Consider the following 17,790-nt stretch of genomic DNA (forward strand, 5'->3'; position numbering starts at 1 on the left):
GAGCTGACATTGAAAGCCAGAAAGAACTGTGAGACAGATGCGCTGACCACTTGGACCACTGTGTTGCTTTTTTACTTGGACTCATTTTTCTCAGGAACGAGAAACATGATCAGTAGTGTGTTGCTGTCATCCTCTACCACAGCTGTACAGCAAAGTGAAGGAACGACATACTATTGAAGTGTGGGTGGCTGAGCAATGTAATCCATGTAAATGCAATGTGGATATCTGTTGTAATGTTTTCTCTACTTTGGATTATACGTTGATCAAAGTCTTTGAATAAATACTATGAAAAAAATTAACTTAAATGTGAAATATTGCATATAATGCATAACTTTTATCAGAGGGCAAACAGCCTCTATGATTAAGATGGAATTGAACCCATCACTAACGGAGGAATTTAGCACGATGGTAGTTTTTCATGAACAACACAATAAGGAAGAGCTGCGCACTCATTTATTGGTATAAGGTAGTGTCAAAACTATAGCAAACCAGGGATTTGTTAGAAGATTTGTTCTAAGATCATAGAATATGTGCCGTGCGTGGTCAACTACTGTTTTGGCTCACTGTGGTTTTTATTTTCGACATAAAAAAAATAGCAGCAACCATTGTACTGTTTTCCTTTTCAGCTCCAGGGCTCCCCCTAAAGTTTTGTAATACAATTTATTGTTATGGAATTACAATACATACTGTGGTAAATCTAAATCAAGGCCTGAAATGTTGACTGGTAGCTGAAAAGTTGCCATTTGTTTTCACTGTCACAAAATTTTTAGATTGAAAAGAAAAAAGAAATATGCATGACTATATGTAAAGCTCTCTCTCTGTCTCGATAGCGATAGATAGCTACCCCACACTGGCAGTTCCACGCTTCCATATATATATATGTGTGTGTGTGTGTGTACTGTAAATTAGCGGTAACATTTTAAACTAATAGAAATTTGGCTGCATCTTTTAGTCATTGATACAGTAATTTAATAATAACTCATAACATTTAGTTAATATTAAAAAAAATGATGTACTGTAAAAAAATAGTGTGATATTGATTTGTGTTAAGGTCATTTTTCTGCCACTAGATTTGTAAGACATAGGTGACAGCTCAGTGCATTTTTCTTCAAATGAAGAGCTATCTAATCTTTAACATGAAGTAACTTGTGAAATTATGCAATTTTTTTAAATTGTAAAATACAACTTGACACCAGTCTCCACAATTATATGCATTATTATTAAATTTATTACTGCTTAATTTTGACGTGGACGTGTCTGCTGTGTTGCGATTGGAATTCCCTCAGTACACGCTTCCCAAGAAAGAGGCGGTCATTAATTCCGCATTTTAAAAAAATTGCGGTGTTAAAGGAACTTAACTCAAAATTAGTGCTCTAATTCTAAAATAACTTGACAATGACTGCTACCTTTAATTAGTTTCCTATGTATTCAGTTCTAAATGTACAGCACAGACACATCATCATCCTTTTCTTTTTCTTTTTTCATTTAAGTTCTAAATTTAACTGGTGCCTAACTTCCACGGCCCCCGCTCTCAAGGCCTGTCATTCAGGCGAGGTGTTGGAGGAAATGATGGTTGAAATATAGCCTCTGTGTGTGTGCGTGCATGCGTGCCGCATATGTGCTGTGGTGATCCTGGGACAGGATGAGCTTTGATAGGACGTGTGGGGGCAGCTGTTGTTCTTTGGCCATCATATTGGGCCCGGAATGAAGGTGTCTGGAGAGGTATGGAGGGGGGCTCTACTATTAAAGGCAGAAGAGCGAGATAGACTGCAGAGTAGGTCACCTCGTAGTGGAGAGGACATCCTTTAGGAAGATGCCAGAGCCAGTCAAAAAAACAAGTGAGTGTGCGGCTTTTATCCTCTAAACAATGTTGTGTTTTTTTTTAATTGGTTGTATCCCACTTCAGACCACACAACTACTTGTTAGCCTTACTCCTGAACTTGAACATTTTCTCTCTGACTAAACACAAACCATTTGAGACACAAGAACAAAAAGTCTGACTGTGTCACGCCACACAATTAAGCAATATTAACCACAGTCAAACTGCTTTAACAGGTCTTAATAGATACACTAAGCCTTTGCCACAAAATGGTGCAACATTAAAAAAAATTAAAAATACTTTAGAGGTGGGTTTTTTTTCTACATGCCTGGCAAGGAAAAAAACAAAACAAAACAAAAAATCTTTACTGTGGACAAAAAACAATATTATTTGTAAATAAAAAAAACTATTATTCCATATTTTGAGTGGCTTAACCCTTAACAAGGCATTCGAGAAATGTTATCTTAACCCCCAAATTTAATTTAAATAGATTCAATATTATTAATATTGTTGTTGTTTTTAAAAAAAAATTTAACTTGGATATGCTATGCCACTACATTTTAAAAAATAAAGTAGAAGTTCAATTTACAGTGCAGTGCTTTGAAATATGAGTTTAATTCACTCCGTGGCCAGTTTTTAGAGCTGGGCACTTCCATCAATCGTCAAATTTGGTTTGATTCGGTTTAGTGAAAGAAAAAAAATATTAAATAAAAGTCAATGAAAGAAAATAAAAGTTAAAAAAGAAAATAATTATAAGTAAAATCAGAACTTACCTGTTCAAAGGGAGTAGGAAGAAGTACAAGAACTCCCTATTACTTTTTATATCATGATACAATAAGTTATTATGTTTAATATTATAACATTAAAATAAAATACACAGAATGAGAAGGACCATTTGTAGTCACCCCAATCGACAGACGTAAACCTGCTTCTGAAACTGAAAGAACGTTGTTTAATATATACAAAGTGTAATTCTCTTTGTTTTATGTTTAGTTTGACAGTAGACTCCAACTGGGAGTGGCAAGAATTGTAAATTGAGTGACTTAAGTTCACTTCACTGCCACCATACAGCATTTGTATCTCAAGTCAAAGCAAAAACTCGTCCATCAAAAGACGAGTCACTCATATCTCAATGCACCACTCTATTTCTCTTCCATTGTTTTCACTTATGACCCTTTCATGTCTTCCATTTCCACATTCACTGTCAAAAAATAATTATGTTGAATATGTGTTTAGTCTGCTCTTGAGTTGGAATTTTAAATTAGATGTTTAGGCTTATTGAGGAATCATACCAGATTGGGAAAAACAAGCCCCCGTCTTGAGAAACACAAGTGTCCACAAGTATTTCAATGACTCGAAAGCTGCAAAAATAGATCCAAGATAATCCCACTGCTGTGATACCTGTGCCTGCGGTGCAACTTAAGCCTGCCACGCTCATTCATTAGTCCACTGCTTATGCATCCTATATTTAAACTCATTGACGTTGCCACAAGTTCACGTGCGAACGCAGACTGTGCATGGAAAAATAATTGAACCCATTCACCTCATCCACAAAATCTAAAATGATTACGTGTCCACTAAGTCAGCTACCATATAAAATTATTTACAATCTATACTGTATCTGCCTATATTGTTTGATTTATATAATTCTGGCTGCACATTTGTGAAAATACTTTTGGAGTTTCTCATGTGTTATTTGTCATTGTTTGATGTCTTCAAGACTACAGTTAAAAGGTCCTAATGTCAGTTTCACGTTCCAGTTTCAGCCTTTGCCAAGAAGCCAAAGACACAGGAAGTAGAAGAGGGGTCCTCGGTGGTCTTTGAAGCAGAAACCGAGAAGTCTGATGCCAAAGTGAAATGGCAGTGCAACACAAAGGATCTTGTCAGCAGCGGCAAATACGAGATCGCGGCCGATGGAAACAAGCATTCCCTCACGATAAAAGCTGTCACCCAGGAGGATGCTAACATCTATGCTGTGATTGCAGGGGGTTCAAAGGTCAAGTTTGATCTGAAAGTCCTCTCAAAGAAAGGTGAGGAGTTGGTGGTGGTCTGTTGACTGATACACTGCATGCACCGTATTTAATGTCTATACATATCAATCTCAATTTGGATCACTACATTAGATATTTATCATCTATATAAAGAAAGCAGTTTTACTTTCTGGAGAAGAAAAAAAGAAACAACTGGACCACCTTGTTTATCATCAGCATTAACAATCACCATGGTAGTCAAATGAAAGGTTAAATTATTATTTGCTATTTTGAATCACATTTTACTCATTGTTTGAATCTGATGCCATAAATATCATCAATGAGTTCATCTTTACAATGCTGTTGACCCCCAGTCTCTTGTTTGACTGACACGATTATCAGTGCCATTAAGCTCCTCCTCCCTGAAGGTCTTTCTTCTAATTGGCTGTTTTCCAGAATCCAACAGATGGCTACTAATTTAACATGGATTCATTTGACATATTTGAACATGATTATCTGAAACTTACATGCCACGTTTTGGCATGTGAAAAACACAGGAATTATAATCCCCCCCCCCCCCCCCCCCCCACACACACACACACACTTTAAATAAATCCATGAGCAATGCTTGTCTGTTGCTCGGAACACATAAGGTGGAAACAACTTCCAAAGACATCCACAGACTGTGTCTGTGCAGTGACCTTGACCTTCCACTGGCACATTATTTCGTCATGAGTAAGCAGCACTTGACTGGCTCTCAGGGTTGGCTTGATAGCGCATGGAAAAACAGTCATCCAACCAAAGACGATAACGTGCAAGGCTTTAAGTGAAAAATACCTCATGAAGAATTTTGTCAGTATTATAGAATGAGTATTTACTGAAGTGGTTTATGTTGCTATTAGGTTTTTGAATCTCAATGAGAATATGGAGAAATTTATATTTTGAGAAATCAAAGCCAATGTCATCATAGTTCTTATAACACATTCAATTGTTGAGCAATTGCCAAATGAACACTTTCTGGTGACGCTATCAAATAAGATTCAATGTGCGATCGGTATCGAACATTCAGTTGCAGTCTGATATATATTAATTGTTTCCACGTCCACTTTGGCAGTATCTTCTTCAAACTCGGGTCCTCTACCAGTGGCCTGGGAGCTTGAGGGTTCTGCGCAGTCTCTTACCTGTTCTCAGTAAGATGTCAAATGTTGTTCCTGTTATCTGCTGGAGCCATCCACCCAGCTTGGGGGTTATTGCCCCCATGCCCCTATCATTTCTGGCACCACTGTTGCCTTTACTCTCCACATTTTTCCTTCAGTCCTTGATGTTTCTCCAGCATTTCGTGTTCCTTTTTCCAGAGTGACGTGGTAATCATTTGGGATTGCTACATCTAACACAACTGCACAACACCCTGCTGTCATATGCTGCACTGGGGCTGCTTCACACAGCCTGCACCTGAAGTGGTAGACCTCAGCCTCTATTGATCTTGTGTTTAGGGCCTATTCTTGTGCTGCCCTGGTTAGTGCCTCTGTGCTTTGTTTTAGTCTAGCCTTTTCCAGTCACTGGTATGTTTTCTTACGTCAGCCGTTTTTTAAATTTGTCGGTGGTACATGGCATGCAGGAGCTTGTCTTTCCATGGCCGTCCATCTGGCTCCTTCTCCTTACTGGGATGTTTGAAATCATGGAGGGTTCTGACATTTCCTTCATAGGTGCCTGTCCACTGGGAGGGTCACAATCTAAAATAAAAAATAAAATAAAAAAAACACATTGTATGATTTTTTAAATAATTGATTTGTATGTTAGTGCTGGAAATAAGTATTTGAACACATGAGAAAATAAAGGGTAATATTTAATACAAAAGCTTTTTATTACAATTGCAAGGTCAAATGTTTCCTGTAGTTTGCACACAGAGGAATTTTGACCCACTACTAGTTTCAGCTTCCTCCATAGATTTTCTTTTGGATTTAGGTCTGGAGACTGGCTAGGCCCCTCCAAAACCTTGATATGCTTCTAAGGGAGCCACTTCTTGATTATACTGGCTGTGTGCTTTGGTTTGTTGTCGTATTGGAAGACCCAACCACGACCCAGCGGTTTAGATAATGGATGGATGGATGGATATATACTGTACTGTTTTTCAGTTTTTGTAGTTGTTTTTAGTTGTTGTTGGCAGGAACATAGAGCTGCACTAAATTATATCAAGAGGTTGGTATTATCATTTGCTCCTCTTATTTCTCAGAAGAACAAGAAGAATGGCACTAAGGGGAGATACCTGACATATAATGAAGTGGCCAGTAAATCTGCTGCCTATCTGACTTGTGCATCATCTCTATGGTAACATGAACACAGAAACTCCAGCTGAGGCTCCTGCTACTTCACCAGAACAGTCAAGTGTAACACAAGAGCAGCAGAATGCTACACCTGCGGCCGCACCAACAGAAGATGAGGCCACTGCCCCGACACGTGATGCCCCTCCATCAGAGGGTGAGCCAGCAGAAACACTCTCCTGCAGTCATTTCTGCATCTAGTTAAACTGTTGCATCACTGGATTATGTACTGTAGATGGCCAGCCTCCAGACACTAGACAGGACCTCACAGGCCTCTTCACAGAGAAACCCAAAAGTGGGGAGGTCACTGTAGGTGAGCATCTTGCTTGTCAATGTTGAAACAGAATGAGCAGAATGAAGAATGAGCACAATTGTGGTTTCCATAAAACTGATTATTGTGGAAGTTTGTGATAGAGTTGTCATGCAATATCAATTCATGTTTTGTGATCTGCAATGGCGATTATCAGTACAAAAATAAATGTGTCTAAAAGTACAAAATGGAAGCTAATGTTGTGTATAAATGTATAAACATTCTACTCCCCTGTTTAGGTGGAAACATCGCATTTGTGGCTAAAGTCAATGCGGAATCACTGCTGAAGAAGCCAACTATCAAATGGTTTAAAGGGAAGTGGATGGACCTCGCCAGTAAATCTGGAAAACACTTGCAGCTAAAGGAGTTCTATGACCGCAACACCAAAGTAAACTAACACATGCTGTTGACTTTTTCTTTCATGATAAGTTTTAAGTTATTGTTTATATTAGCATTTATATTCTCATAATTTAGAAAAAAAAGTAAAAGTCATAGGAATTGAAAATAATTTGGGGTGTCTGCCGATTAATTTTTTTTTAATCGTTATTAATCGCATGACTTCAATAGTTAACTCCTGATTAATCTCACATTTTATATCTGTTCTAAATGTACAATAAAATATTTTTCATACTAAACATAAAAGTGGGGGGAAAGTTTTAGATCAATAGAAATACAGTATGGCTGCATCTTTTAGTCATTGATACAGTAATTTCATAATAATTCATAGAATTGAGTAAAAATTTTAAAGATGTACGGTACTATAAAAAATGAGTGTGATATTGATTTGTCATTTTTCCGCCACTAGATGGCGTAATTGCATTTGTAAGACTTTGGTGACAGCTCAGTGCTATCTAACCTTTAACATGAAGTAACTTGTGAAATTCTGCACATTTTTCAAAATTGTAAGATACAACTTGACCCAAGTCACCACAAATATATGCATTATTATTAAAGTTATTAATTCTAAATTTAGACGTGGATGTGTCTGCTGTGTTGCGACTGGAATTCCCCCAGTACAGCTTTCCAAGTAAGGGACGGTCATTAATACATGTGTTGTGTTTTTTTTTAAATCCTAGAGCATACAGAGGGCTGTGATGCAGCCTCTGAAGCAATGGTAGTTATTACAAAATATAGATATATATAAGATAGATATAAGAGATCAGCCAGGGCCATGTTGCAACAAGCTCTTTTCCCCAGTTTTAAAATAGATTTGTGAATAATGATGAAACTTAGCTATATTCGAATGCTAATTGCTGCAAAAAGGAAACAGATAAAAAATATTTTTTTTGTCCAAATGAAAGAAGACTCTAATCTTTTTTTGGCAGGTTCCATGTTTTTATAGCAATAAAACACAATATTCTGTGGGCCTTGCAAAATCTGTCAAATCCAGTGAAACAGAAAGGAGCGAAGGGGGTTGCTTCAGTGGAAATGGCTGGGAGTGAATGAATTAATCGTGCGTTAAAAAAATGTAATGGCGTTAAAGGAACTATAAAGTAACTGAAACATAACGCACACATTTTTACACCCCTACAAATAATAAATGCTTTCATGCTTGCACTGTTTTGACCATGAAGGACCAGACAACAATGGTCATCAAAGTTCTGAATCAATCATCAAACAGGTCCACACATTTGAGATGCACATCATGGAAGCCAAGGCAAACTTTGCAGGAGCTTATAGATGTGAAGTTTTATCCAGAGACAAGTTTGACAGCTGTAATTTTCAACTGACTGTACATGGTAAGTGCACCAAAATTGCATTATTATTATTATTGTTTTCATGTTATTGATGATTTGTATTAAATACATCCACTTTCATCCCAAATACATTGTTGTTTCCTCGTCTACAAACCAGAGGCTTGTGCTACCGAAGGTTTTGACATAAGAGCAGCTTTTCGACGCACGTAAGTTACCACCTCTCCTTTGGAATCTTTTTGTGTGGAGTTTGTGTGCTCGCCATTTGTTTGCCTTTGTTTTGTTGCGTCTCACATCCCGACTACATTCTTCAACATTCTAAAGATGACTGAGCACTGATATGTTTATGTGACTCTATTATATATGTTATTTTCCTATGTACATCCCCATGCAACATGCACTCTAAAAACAGTTACCAGTTAACCCAATTATGGACCGATCCACTTTATGGGTCAATTTGCCCCAACTTTCTGTGTTGTTTTATACAAAATGACCCAATTTTTTGACCCAAGTAAAGGATCTGACCAATATGTATGTGTTGTTTTCCACTAAAAGACCAATTTCTTGACTCAAAGTTGGGTCAAAATGACCCAAATAGAGGATCAGCATATTTTTGATAGTTGGGGTATTTTTGACCCAAATGTTTTTTAGAGTGTGATTTTGCCAGTCTGGCTGAATTATTTGCGTCAAACTTCTATGCCAGACAACATACTTGAAAATTATTTGATAACAAACACAGAGGGACAAACAAAATTACTATGTGTGGAATAACTGTGGAACTGCTAACCTATTAGGAGCGATGCCGATATGAAGAGAAGTGGAGCATCAACAAGGTAGTAGTGTAAAGTTTTATTGTTGCATCTATTGAGGCACAAAGTCAAACTTTCTCGAGTGTTCCGGAAGAGAGAAACAAGGACCAAGATTGAAGAACTCCTTCAACAAAGTGGTCACTTTCTTCTCTGCTTTCGAATGAAACAGAAGCAGCATTCTGAATGCTGCAACGTCAAAGCTGCTATATTTTGAAGGAACACAGAAAGCAGAACATGTGAGAGCTCAACAAGAAGGCAGAAAGCTCAAATGATAAAAATGTCAACTATGACATTGTGGCAACTATTGAGCTCCGACGCAGTTGTCTCATATTGTTTAGTCATGAAAACATCCACAGCAGTGCAGCCAAAAGTAATGCTAATAAATGAAAAGTAATGCTAATAAATGAAGGTGGCTCAGTTGTATGGTGGCCATCTCCCAGTCTAGAGGTTGTGGGCTCGATCCCATGCCTTTGTGACCACGTCGAAGTATGCTTGAGCTCTTGATGCTGCGTCATGAGTAATCGAATGTAAAGCGGTTTGAGGGCCTTGCAAGGTGGAAAAGCGCTATATAAATGATAGACCATGATTTACCAAAAATACTTTTAGGAATGAATTGGTGTCAGGAAATTAACATTTTAAATTGTAATTAAACATGACTTCAATAGTTAACTCACGATTAATCACAAATTTAAATCTGTTCTAAATAACATATTTTTTTGTAAGTTTTCTTTCTCTTGTTAACATAAAAGTGGGAGGAAAAAATAATTTAATAAAAATATGGCTGCATCTTTTAGTCATTGATACAGTAATTTCATAATAATTCATAAAATTTAGTTAAAATAAAAACGATGTACTGTACTGTAAAAAAGCAAGTGTGATATTGATTTGTGTTGAGGTCATTTTTCTGCCACTAGATGGCATAATTGTATTTGTAAGACATTGGTGACAGCTCAGTGCATTTTTCTTTTCATACTAACAGCTATCTAATCTTTAACATTAAGTAACTTGTGAAATTCTGCAAATTTTAAAAATGGTCAAATACAACTTGACGGCAGTCTCCAAAAATATATGCATAATTATTAAATGTATTACTGCAAAATTGTGTCTGCTGCGTAAGGGGCGGTCAATAATTTCTGATTTAAAAAAAAATCATGACGTTGAAGGAACTTTAAGTTAACTCAAAATTAACTCACTCATTTCGACACCCCTAAAATTAATACAATTTCATTGAACAAGAATTTTTATTGTATGGGTTGACAGTTCAGTGCGTTTGATAGTGCTAAGGCCCTCAACATCCGCCACTGTATTTATTACACATTATGAGACAAGCTCTCTGATCTGCTTCTGGGTCTCAGTCAAAAACAGCAGTGACAGCTGCACAAACAGCGACCCAACAGAGTGAGCTTTGACGGGAGCTTTGGCCCTACTGAAAGTGCTGGATGCGTTAAGACACACAGGATTTTCAGTATCCGAGCTCCTCCTCTGTTTTAGCACACAGAAGAAGCACAGTTAAGGAGTGTTGTAAGTGCACCACGCAAAGCAGGCACTCACCCTCTAGAAAGGCATGCACAATACTGGTTCTTCTCGTTTTGTCTTTCATGCTCCTTATTTAAGTGGTTTTGTTGGATGCATTCTGACGCTTCTCATGGCATTGATAAACACTTTGGTGAAATGTTTGCTCTCTGTCAAACATGAGAAGATCAACTCATGCCATAGACTGGACAGCCTTAACTCCCCAAAATAGTGACAGTATTTTTTCCCCCCAATGTAAGATTGAGGGCTCTGTTTTTGTGGACAGTGCATATGCGGCGGGGTGTAAATGATTAAATGTGCAGATCCTGAGCACAAGACTCACGGCACATGTTCGCCAATTTGGTCTACGAAGTAGTGTCTTTGGAGTCGCGCTCGGCGGAGTGACAATTTAGTGGCACAAAGTGGATCCAAATTTATGCCTGCTCAGACCATGTCTAAAAATTGGCGCAAGGCATACAGATGGTCAACCATGATTTTGGAGAGCATTGACAATACTCCACTCATGCACAGATTGCTGTGATTACGCAGCATCCTTTTCCACAAAGAGACATGTCCGTAAAGACTGTCGGTTGGGCCACATTTAAAGGGAAAGTCAACAACAACAAAAAAGTTTTCTTTTTTTACAATAATATCTTCTATGCAGCCCCACTAGTCTACATATGGTTTTCTGGTTAATATTGCGTTAGTGGAATATGAGCAATCCAGCAGTTTTTTTATCAGTATCAGAAGAGGCCATTTTGCCACTTACTGTTGAGTGAAAATGACATCACAGTTGCTCAGGTCTCAGGTAACAACCAATCACAGCTCAGCTTCAGACCACAGGAGAGCTGTGATTAGTTGTTGCCTGAGCCCTGAGCAATTGTGATGTCATATTAAAAATGGCTGTATTTTGCTGCAGAACTCATATTCCACAAATGTAATATTAATCAGAATATCATGTTTAGACTAGTGAGATCACATATAACGTATTATTGTCAAGAAATTAAATTATATTACCAACACCAGGCACACAGTTGCGCCAATCGCCACGCCAAATTTACGCCATTCACAAACATAGGGCCCTGAATCGGATATAAATCTTAACTTAAATTAACAGAGTACATTCAATACACAAGCTGAATCTGCATTTTACGCCAATCCTCACCAAAAATGATACACTGCATTCCTTTTTTTCCACCTATATACACTTTTGAATATGTTAAAGTGTCTGCTGTGAGGAAAAGGTCATTGAAATAATAAATTGGTGGACTAACACATTTACACAAACTGACGCACAGAACGGTAAACTTTTGAAGAGTTAATTTATTTGCCTAATTTGTCAGGACAATAAAAAAAAATAACAGCTCATAATTAAAGAGATATTTCCAATCAATGTGTAATTTTGTATATGTCTAGCATGGTGAATGATGTCTGCTATTGGAGTTGCTATAGCAGATCCAGTATGAATGTGACTGATATTTCTGCAGTAGCACCGAAGGAAAAGAAAACTCAGGAGAACTGGACTTCAGCACATTGTTAAAGAAGAGGTAAGCGTCGAAAATATTATTGATGAAGACCATTATCCAATCACATGTACTTTCTTTAATCAATGTTATTCTCTCTCTCTCATTCTGGTGTTTGTTTGGCTTCTAAAGAGAGTAAGCAACATCGTCTGCTTAACAAAATAACACCCACAAAAATAATTTGTCTTGCAGCACACGCATGAACTCACTGAATAACAAGTGTGAATTGATGGATGAGATCAGATCAGCTCTTCAACTCACTGTTTATGCCATAAGTTGCATCAATATATACACAACGCAATTACAATTGTAAGCTTTCTCGATAGCCCAGCACATCCTCTCACTGTAACAGTTTATTCCTCTTGACATATTCTCAACAAAACATGCACTCAAGTCAGTCTTAAATTAGAATTTAGTGACCACTAATACAAAGCATCATATTTGTTTTGCATTTAATTAAAGATTTCATTTGATAGTTGAACAAAATTAAATACTTAAAGAATCATTTGTCTAAATTGCTTTTAAATTGCTTTTGACATGCTGTGTTGTAACCTGTCTGGTTTGTTTTGCTGTTTGGGTTCTACCTCTGATTGAGCAGCAGTTTCTTAAAATCATCCAATCGGTAAGGAACTGCTGACGCAATGTATGAGTGTATTGGGAAAATCTTATGTTTGCGTGTATTTTATTTGCTTAAAAAGTCAGTTTCTGGGGAGGTTCAATACTACTTTTTTCAGACCGATACAAGTATGAGTACTCAATTCTTGAGTAGTCACCATTACAGATACCATGTACCGATACTACTTTTGATGCATAACATTTCCGACCCAAAAATACTGACAGATAATTTTAAAGTAAGACCTACTGTATATAGCCCAACAAAGCATTTTTGTTAAAATTGCAAGGCAAATTTTCTGTTCTTGTCATTTTTATTTCCTGATCGTAAAATGGCCACAAGAGGACGGCCGATACTGATATTGGCTGCCGTTACGAGTACTAATATCTTGAAATAAGGCCGATACCCGGCATCGGTACTCACCTATCCCTAATAAAATTTAAAAACTATTGTTACTCTGCAAAATTGTCAATCAAGGAGAAATATTGAGTGGCTGGGTGCCTTTTAGCTGAAATTAATTAATTAATTTATTAATTAATTTATTTATTTATTTAATTATGCTATATCACAACTATTTATATTCCTTTTCAATACAGGCATATCCAATGTTTGAACTGTATATAGTTGATTAGAATTCATTATAATATACTTTTTTTTTAAAGGGCAAAAAAGGATTGTAATAGCAAGATTTCTTTGTGCAATGTGTATTGAAAAGCGTGATTCGTGTGATTTCTCTATTTCAGAGCCGTGCAGATGAGCACAGAGCCCGATGTAGACGTTTGGGATATTCTCAGCCATGCTCCTGCCTCAGCGTATGAGAAGATTGCTTTTCAGCATGGCATCACGGATTTGAGAGGCATGCTCAAAAGACTGAAGAAGATGAAGAAAGAGGAGAAGAAAAGTGCAGGTTGGTTCTCAAAGTCAACATGAAACTCTACTACACATGATCTAATCTAACAGAATGAAACGTGTCTGTATGCAGCTTTCGTCAAGAAGCTAGACCCCGCCTACCAAGTGACAAAGGAGCATAAAATCAAATTAGCAGTTGAGGTAGCAAATCCAGATGTTGACGTCAAATGGTTGAAGAACGGACAAGAAATACAACCAACTGGAAGGTGTGAATGCATAAACTTTCCATCTATGCAACCTTATTTTTGCCAAATGATTAACTCTATGATGTGAATTTCCCTCTACGTTTGTCATTCTTCTGCATCACCAGCAAGTAAGTATCTCACACTACTCTATGTATAATGTAAGGAACATTAATGCATTGTAAACATTACCCTGCTATTTGTACAGGTACATTTTTGAGAGTGTGGGAAACATGCGCTACCTCACCATCAACCACTGCTCATTGGCTGACGATGCGGCCTACTGCTGTGTAGTGGGAGAGGACAAATGTACCACAGAGCTTTTTGTGAAAGGTCCGTTGAATCCTGGTCAATTCAGCACGTGAAGATTGTTGGGAAGATTCAGTTTGTTTGTTTTTCTAGAGCCTCCTGTTGTGATTGTGAAGAACCTGGAGGATCAGATGGTCATGAAGGGTGAACGTGTGGAGTTACAGTGTGAGGTCTCCGAGGAGGGTGCAAATGTGAAATGGTGACATCTTCTTTTGATCTAAAAATTGGTTTTACCTTTTAATCTTGTACATCTTCAATCAAACTTGGTACGAGGTTGTAGAGGTGTACCTAATATTTTGGATGGTGTGTGCTTGATATTGTCAAAATGCTACATTCGCTTCACTCCAATCTAATAATGCTGATGGGAGGGTTGCATATTCACCAGGGAGAAGGACGGCGTGGAGCTAACTAGAGATGAATCCTTCAAGTATCGCTTCAAGAAAGATGGCTGCAAGCATATTCTAATCCTTAATGAGGCCACAAAAGAAGATTGCGGCCATTACAAGGTCAAAACCAACGGTGGCGAGTCTGTTGCTGAGCTCATGGTGCAGGGTGAGTGTTAGTTGCATAAGTCATGTTAATACAATACCAAATTAAACCTGTTGGACATCTACAGCTTGTCTACAGTCTGTCTACAGTCTGGTATCATCTTGTATGCTTTTCACTGTAAAAAAAACAAAAAAAAAACACCTCCCTCTGCTGAATTAAAGGGGAAGTCAAACCACCACCCCCCAAACATTTTTGTTTTGTTTTTTCGACAACAATATGTTCTATGCAGCCTCACTAGCCTAAATATCACATTCTGGTTAATATTGCGTTAGTGGAATATGAGTTAAGCAGCAACATCCAGCCGTTTTTATCCATCTCAGGGGGCTGGGCAGCGATGACATCGATGTTGCTCAGGTCTCAGGTAACAACCAATCACAGCGCAGTTTCAGAAAACAGGCCAGCTGTGGTTGGTCGTTGTCTGAGCCCTGAGCAACTGTGATGTCATCTTCAATTGACAGCAAGTGGCAAAATGGCCGCCCCCTAAGATGCATAAAAACAGCTGGATTTTGCTTCATAACTCATATTCCACAAATGTAATATTATTCAGAAAGTCATGTTTAGATGAGTGAGGTCACATATAACATATTATTGTCAAGAAAAATGTAAGGTTGACTTCCACTTTAAATGGATTAATGAGGGGAGCCGCTTCGATTTGCCCACAGTCGGCTGCATTCCCTCCCGCAATGGCACACAAGGGACAGACGCCCACTTCGTCCAGCAAATGCCAAAGAAAAACTCCACCCACCTACACAGTTATACTGCGGTTTGCGCTAGTCTTGCCCTGGGCACGAAAATAAGGCCCTACATGTCAAATTTAAGCATAACTAAAAATGTGGCTAACATAGTACTCTATGTTACCCTATAGACCAAAAGTTTGGACACGCTCACATCTCATTCAATGTTTTTGCTTTATTCTCATTACTATTTACATTGTAGATTCTCACTGAAGGCATCAAAACTAAGAATGAACACATAGAGTTATGTACAAAAAAAGGTGACATAACTGAAAACATGTTTTACATTCTAGTTTTCTCACCTCTGGGAACTCCTTCAATACTGTTGGAAAACCATTTCAGGTGACTATTGAAGCTCACCGAGAGAATGCCAAGAGTGTGCAAAAATATCATCAGAGCAAACAATGACTATTTTGAAGAAATTAGAATATAAAACGTGTTTTCAATTATTTCACCTTTTTTTTTAAGTGCATAACTCCACGTGTTCATTCATACCGTTGATGCCTTCGGTGAGAATCTACAATGTAAACAGAAAATAAAGAAAATGCATTGCATGTGTCCAAAATGTTGTCCTGTACTGTATTACTACTACCAACTAGTGAGGTTTAAAATAACAGTAAAAAAGAAAAATGATTTCAGCTAACACAAACAGGGTAATTTAAAAATAAAAAATATATGTATAGGTTAAAAATGAAAGGTTTACAACCGCAGACCTCATTTTCTGTTTTAGTGTCATTCAAACTCCTGTTGACAAATTCTTATAACCTTTTCAAATAGTGTGCTGCGAGTCATGTAACTTCAATAACCCTGCCTGCAAATTGCCTCTTGTGACAGGTATTTTATGTAGAATGCCCACCATAATATTCAGCAATTCCAATTACAGTTTTTCTCCATAGGTTTGGCACATTTCTTGAAACTGAGATGAACATTTTCTAAACTGCAAGCTCATTTGGCCAAACAGACTTACATTTGTGCAAACATCAGTTCATTAGCAAAAGCACATATCCATCCCAAAACTGCTCACACATGCTTCACTCCAAGTTCCTTTCCCAAACAACGGTACAGTCACAACTGCAAAGATCCTTCCCAATTGCTTTGGCTCATCTGCATTCACTTAGTTCTTTTGCCAAAAATAACTTGGATGATTTTGCGCAACTCTTTGGATCATCTGCAAAAGCGCATATCTCTCCCAAAACAGCTCACCTATGTGTCAAAATCAATTTTCGATCATACATGTAGTCAGTGCGACCCACAATTCTTCGTCCCTTTGGCATTCTGTGAGCACCACAAGTCAAAATCATTAGAAGTCTTCTCACAACAGCTAACAAAATATAATTATATATATAACGTAAGGGGGGTGGGGGGGTTACAAGAGCAGCATTCAAAGTTTGCGGTTTGACATACTCACAGTCAAGGAAATTGCAACCGTTTTTATTCACACAAAGTTACTTATACATTAGAATGCAACAAAAGAAAGTGTAAGCCAAATTCTGTATATTTATGAAAAACTAAAAACGAATAACTAAAATCATATCTCGCACACAGCTTAAATGAAGAACCAACTACTGTAACACTTTCACTTTAACTAGCCTTCCACCTCTTGGCCATCATCCTCATTCTCTTGGCCATCCATATGCTGCTCTTTGTTTGGCCAAAGGTCTTACTCCACGTCGTAGCCGATATTTTCCCTTGCAATGCAGCGAGGAAAAAAACGGCGTGAATGTCTCAACCATCCTCTAAACTGATCCTCAGTGATATGCTTGACTAATTTTGCCAATTGAACAGATGATTTTGCAAAGTATAACTTACACACTGAAATCCTGCTGACATGTTTTGGACAGGACAGCCATTAGACTGAAAACCAACTAATTCAGTTCGATCAGCAAGATCAATTCATTTGGAAAATGTGCTAAATGTGGGCACATTGTGCTAAATGTACACAACCATTTGCACAGATCCACTGAGGCAATTGAGACATGTACGAAGACAATGGCAATTCGATGAAGGCAATGAGAAATGCCATTCAGTTGAGACCAAATTGTTAGGTTGTTTAGGGCTTTGTCCATGGTATTTTGAAAATGTCATCTCAGTTTCAAGAAATGTGCCAAACCTATGGAGAAAAACTGTAATAGTCTTTCCAATCTGCATCCAACACACACAATTTTGAAGGTTAGTAATAGTATTATTTATAACAAAACACTATATTTGTAAGTAAGCAAAAGTATTGCGACAGATCTTTGTTGAAATTGGCTGTCAAAATAAAAAAATTGTGTAGACTTTTGAGTTTGTTTTGATTGATCATGTAATACATTATCAATGAAGATTTGTGAGCGTGTACCAGAAGAAACCATGCAAACTGAGTGGCAAGTTGTGTATCAGGTCCTGACAGATATAAGTACAGCAGCCTAGCTGACAGTGAGTGTTTATTATTCTCAACTCTCAAGTCAATGAATGTATTCATTTGATTGTATTGCCTCCTTCCCTCTCATTTGGTTCCACCTTGTCTGAAGGCTCTCAGGCTATGTATTATGTACAC

At 37.7% G+C, this 17,790-nt stretch overlaps 1 protein-coding gene across 1 annotated transcript in view; it reads left to right on the forward strand.

The window, feature by feature from the left end:
• The first annotated feature begins 886 nt into the window (after positions 1-886).
• The window catches only part of mybpc3 (myosin binding protein C3), a 31,131-nt gene continuing 14,227 nt past the window's right edge, over positions 887-17,790 (forward strand). The window contains exons 1-16 of the mRNA XM_086071053.1: positions 887-1,838; positions 3,580-3,849; positions 6,133-6,267; positions 6,346-6,423; positions 6,660-6,808; positions 8,042-8,159; positions 8,275-8,323; positions 8,909-8,947; positions 11,923-11,982; positions 12,557-12,580; positions 13,315-13,478; positions 13,554-13,686; positions 13,791-13,793; positions 13,871-13,995; positions 14,065-14,170; positions 14,357-14,523. Coding sequence (XP_085927179.1) covers positions 1,814-1,838; positions 3,580-3,849; positions 6,133-6,267; positions 6,346-6,423; positions 6,660-6,808; positions 8,042-8,159; positions 8,275-8,323; positions 8,909-8,947; positions 11,923-11,982; positions 12,557-12,580; positions 13,315-13,478; positions 13,554-13,686; positions 13,791-13,793; positions 13,871-13,995; positions 14,065-14,170; positions 14,357-14,523 — 1,645 coding nt within the window. The 5' untranslated portion in view covers positions 887-1,813. The remainder of the gene's footprint in view (positions 1,839-3,579; positions 3,850-6,132; positions 6,268-6,345; positions 6,424-6,659; positions 6,809-8,041; positions 8,160-8,274; positions 8,324-8,908; positions 8,948-11,922; positions 11,983-12,556; positions 12,581-13,314; positions 13,479-13,553; positions 13,687-13,790; positions 13,794-13,870; positions 13,996-14,064; positions 14,171-14,356; positions 14,524-17,790) is intronic.

This window comes from Leptonotus elevatus, chromosome 3 (genome assembly GCF_054856555.1).
Source record: "Leptonotus elevatus isolate MCC_2025b chromosome 3, RoL_Lele_1.0, whole genome shotgun sequence".
In the NCBI taxonomy this organism is placed as follows: domain Eukaryota; kingdom Metazoa; phylum Chordata; class Actinopteri; order Syngnathiformes; family Syngnathidae; genus Leptonotus; species Leptonotus elevatus.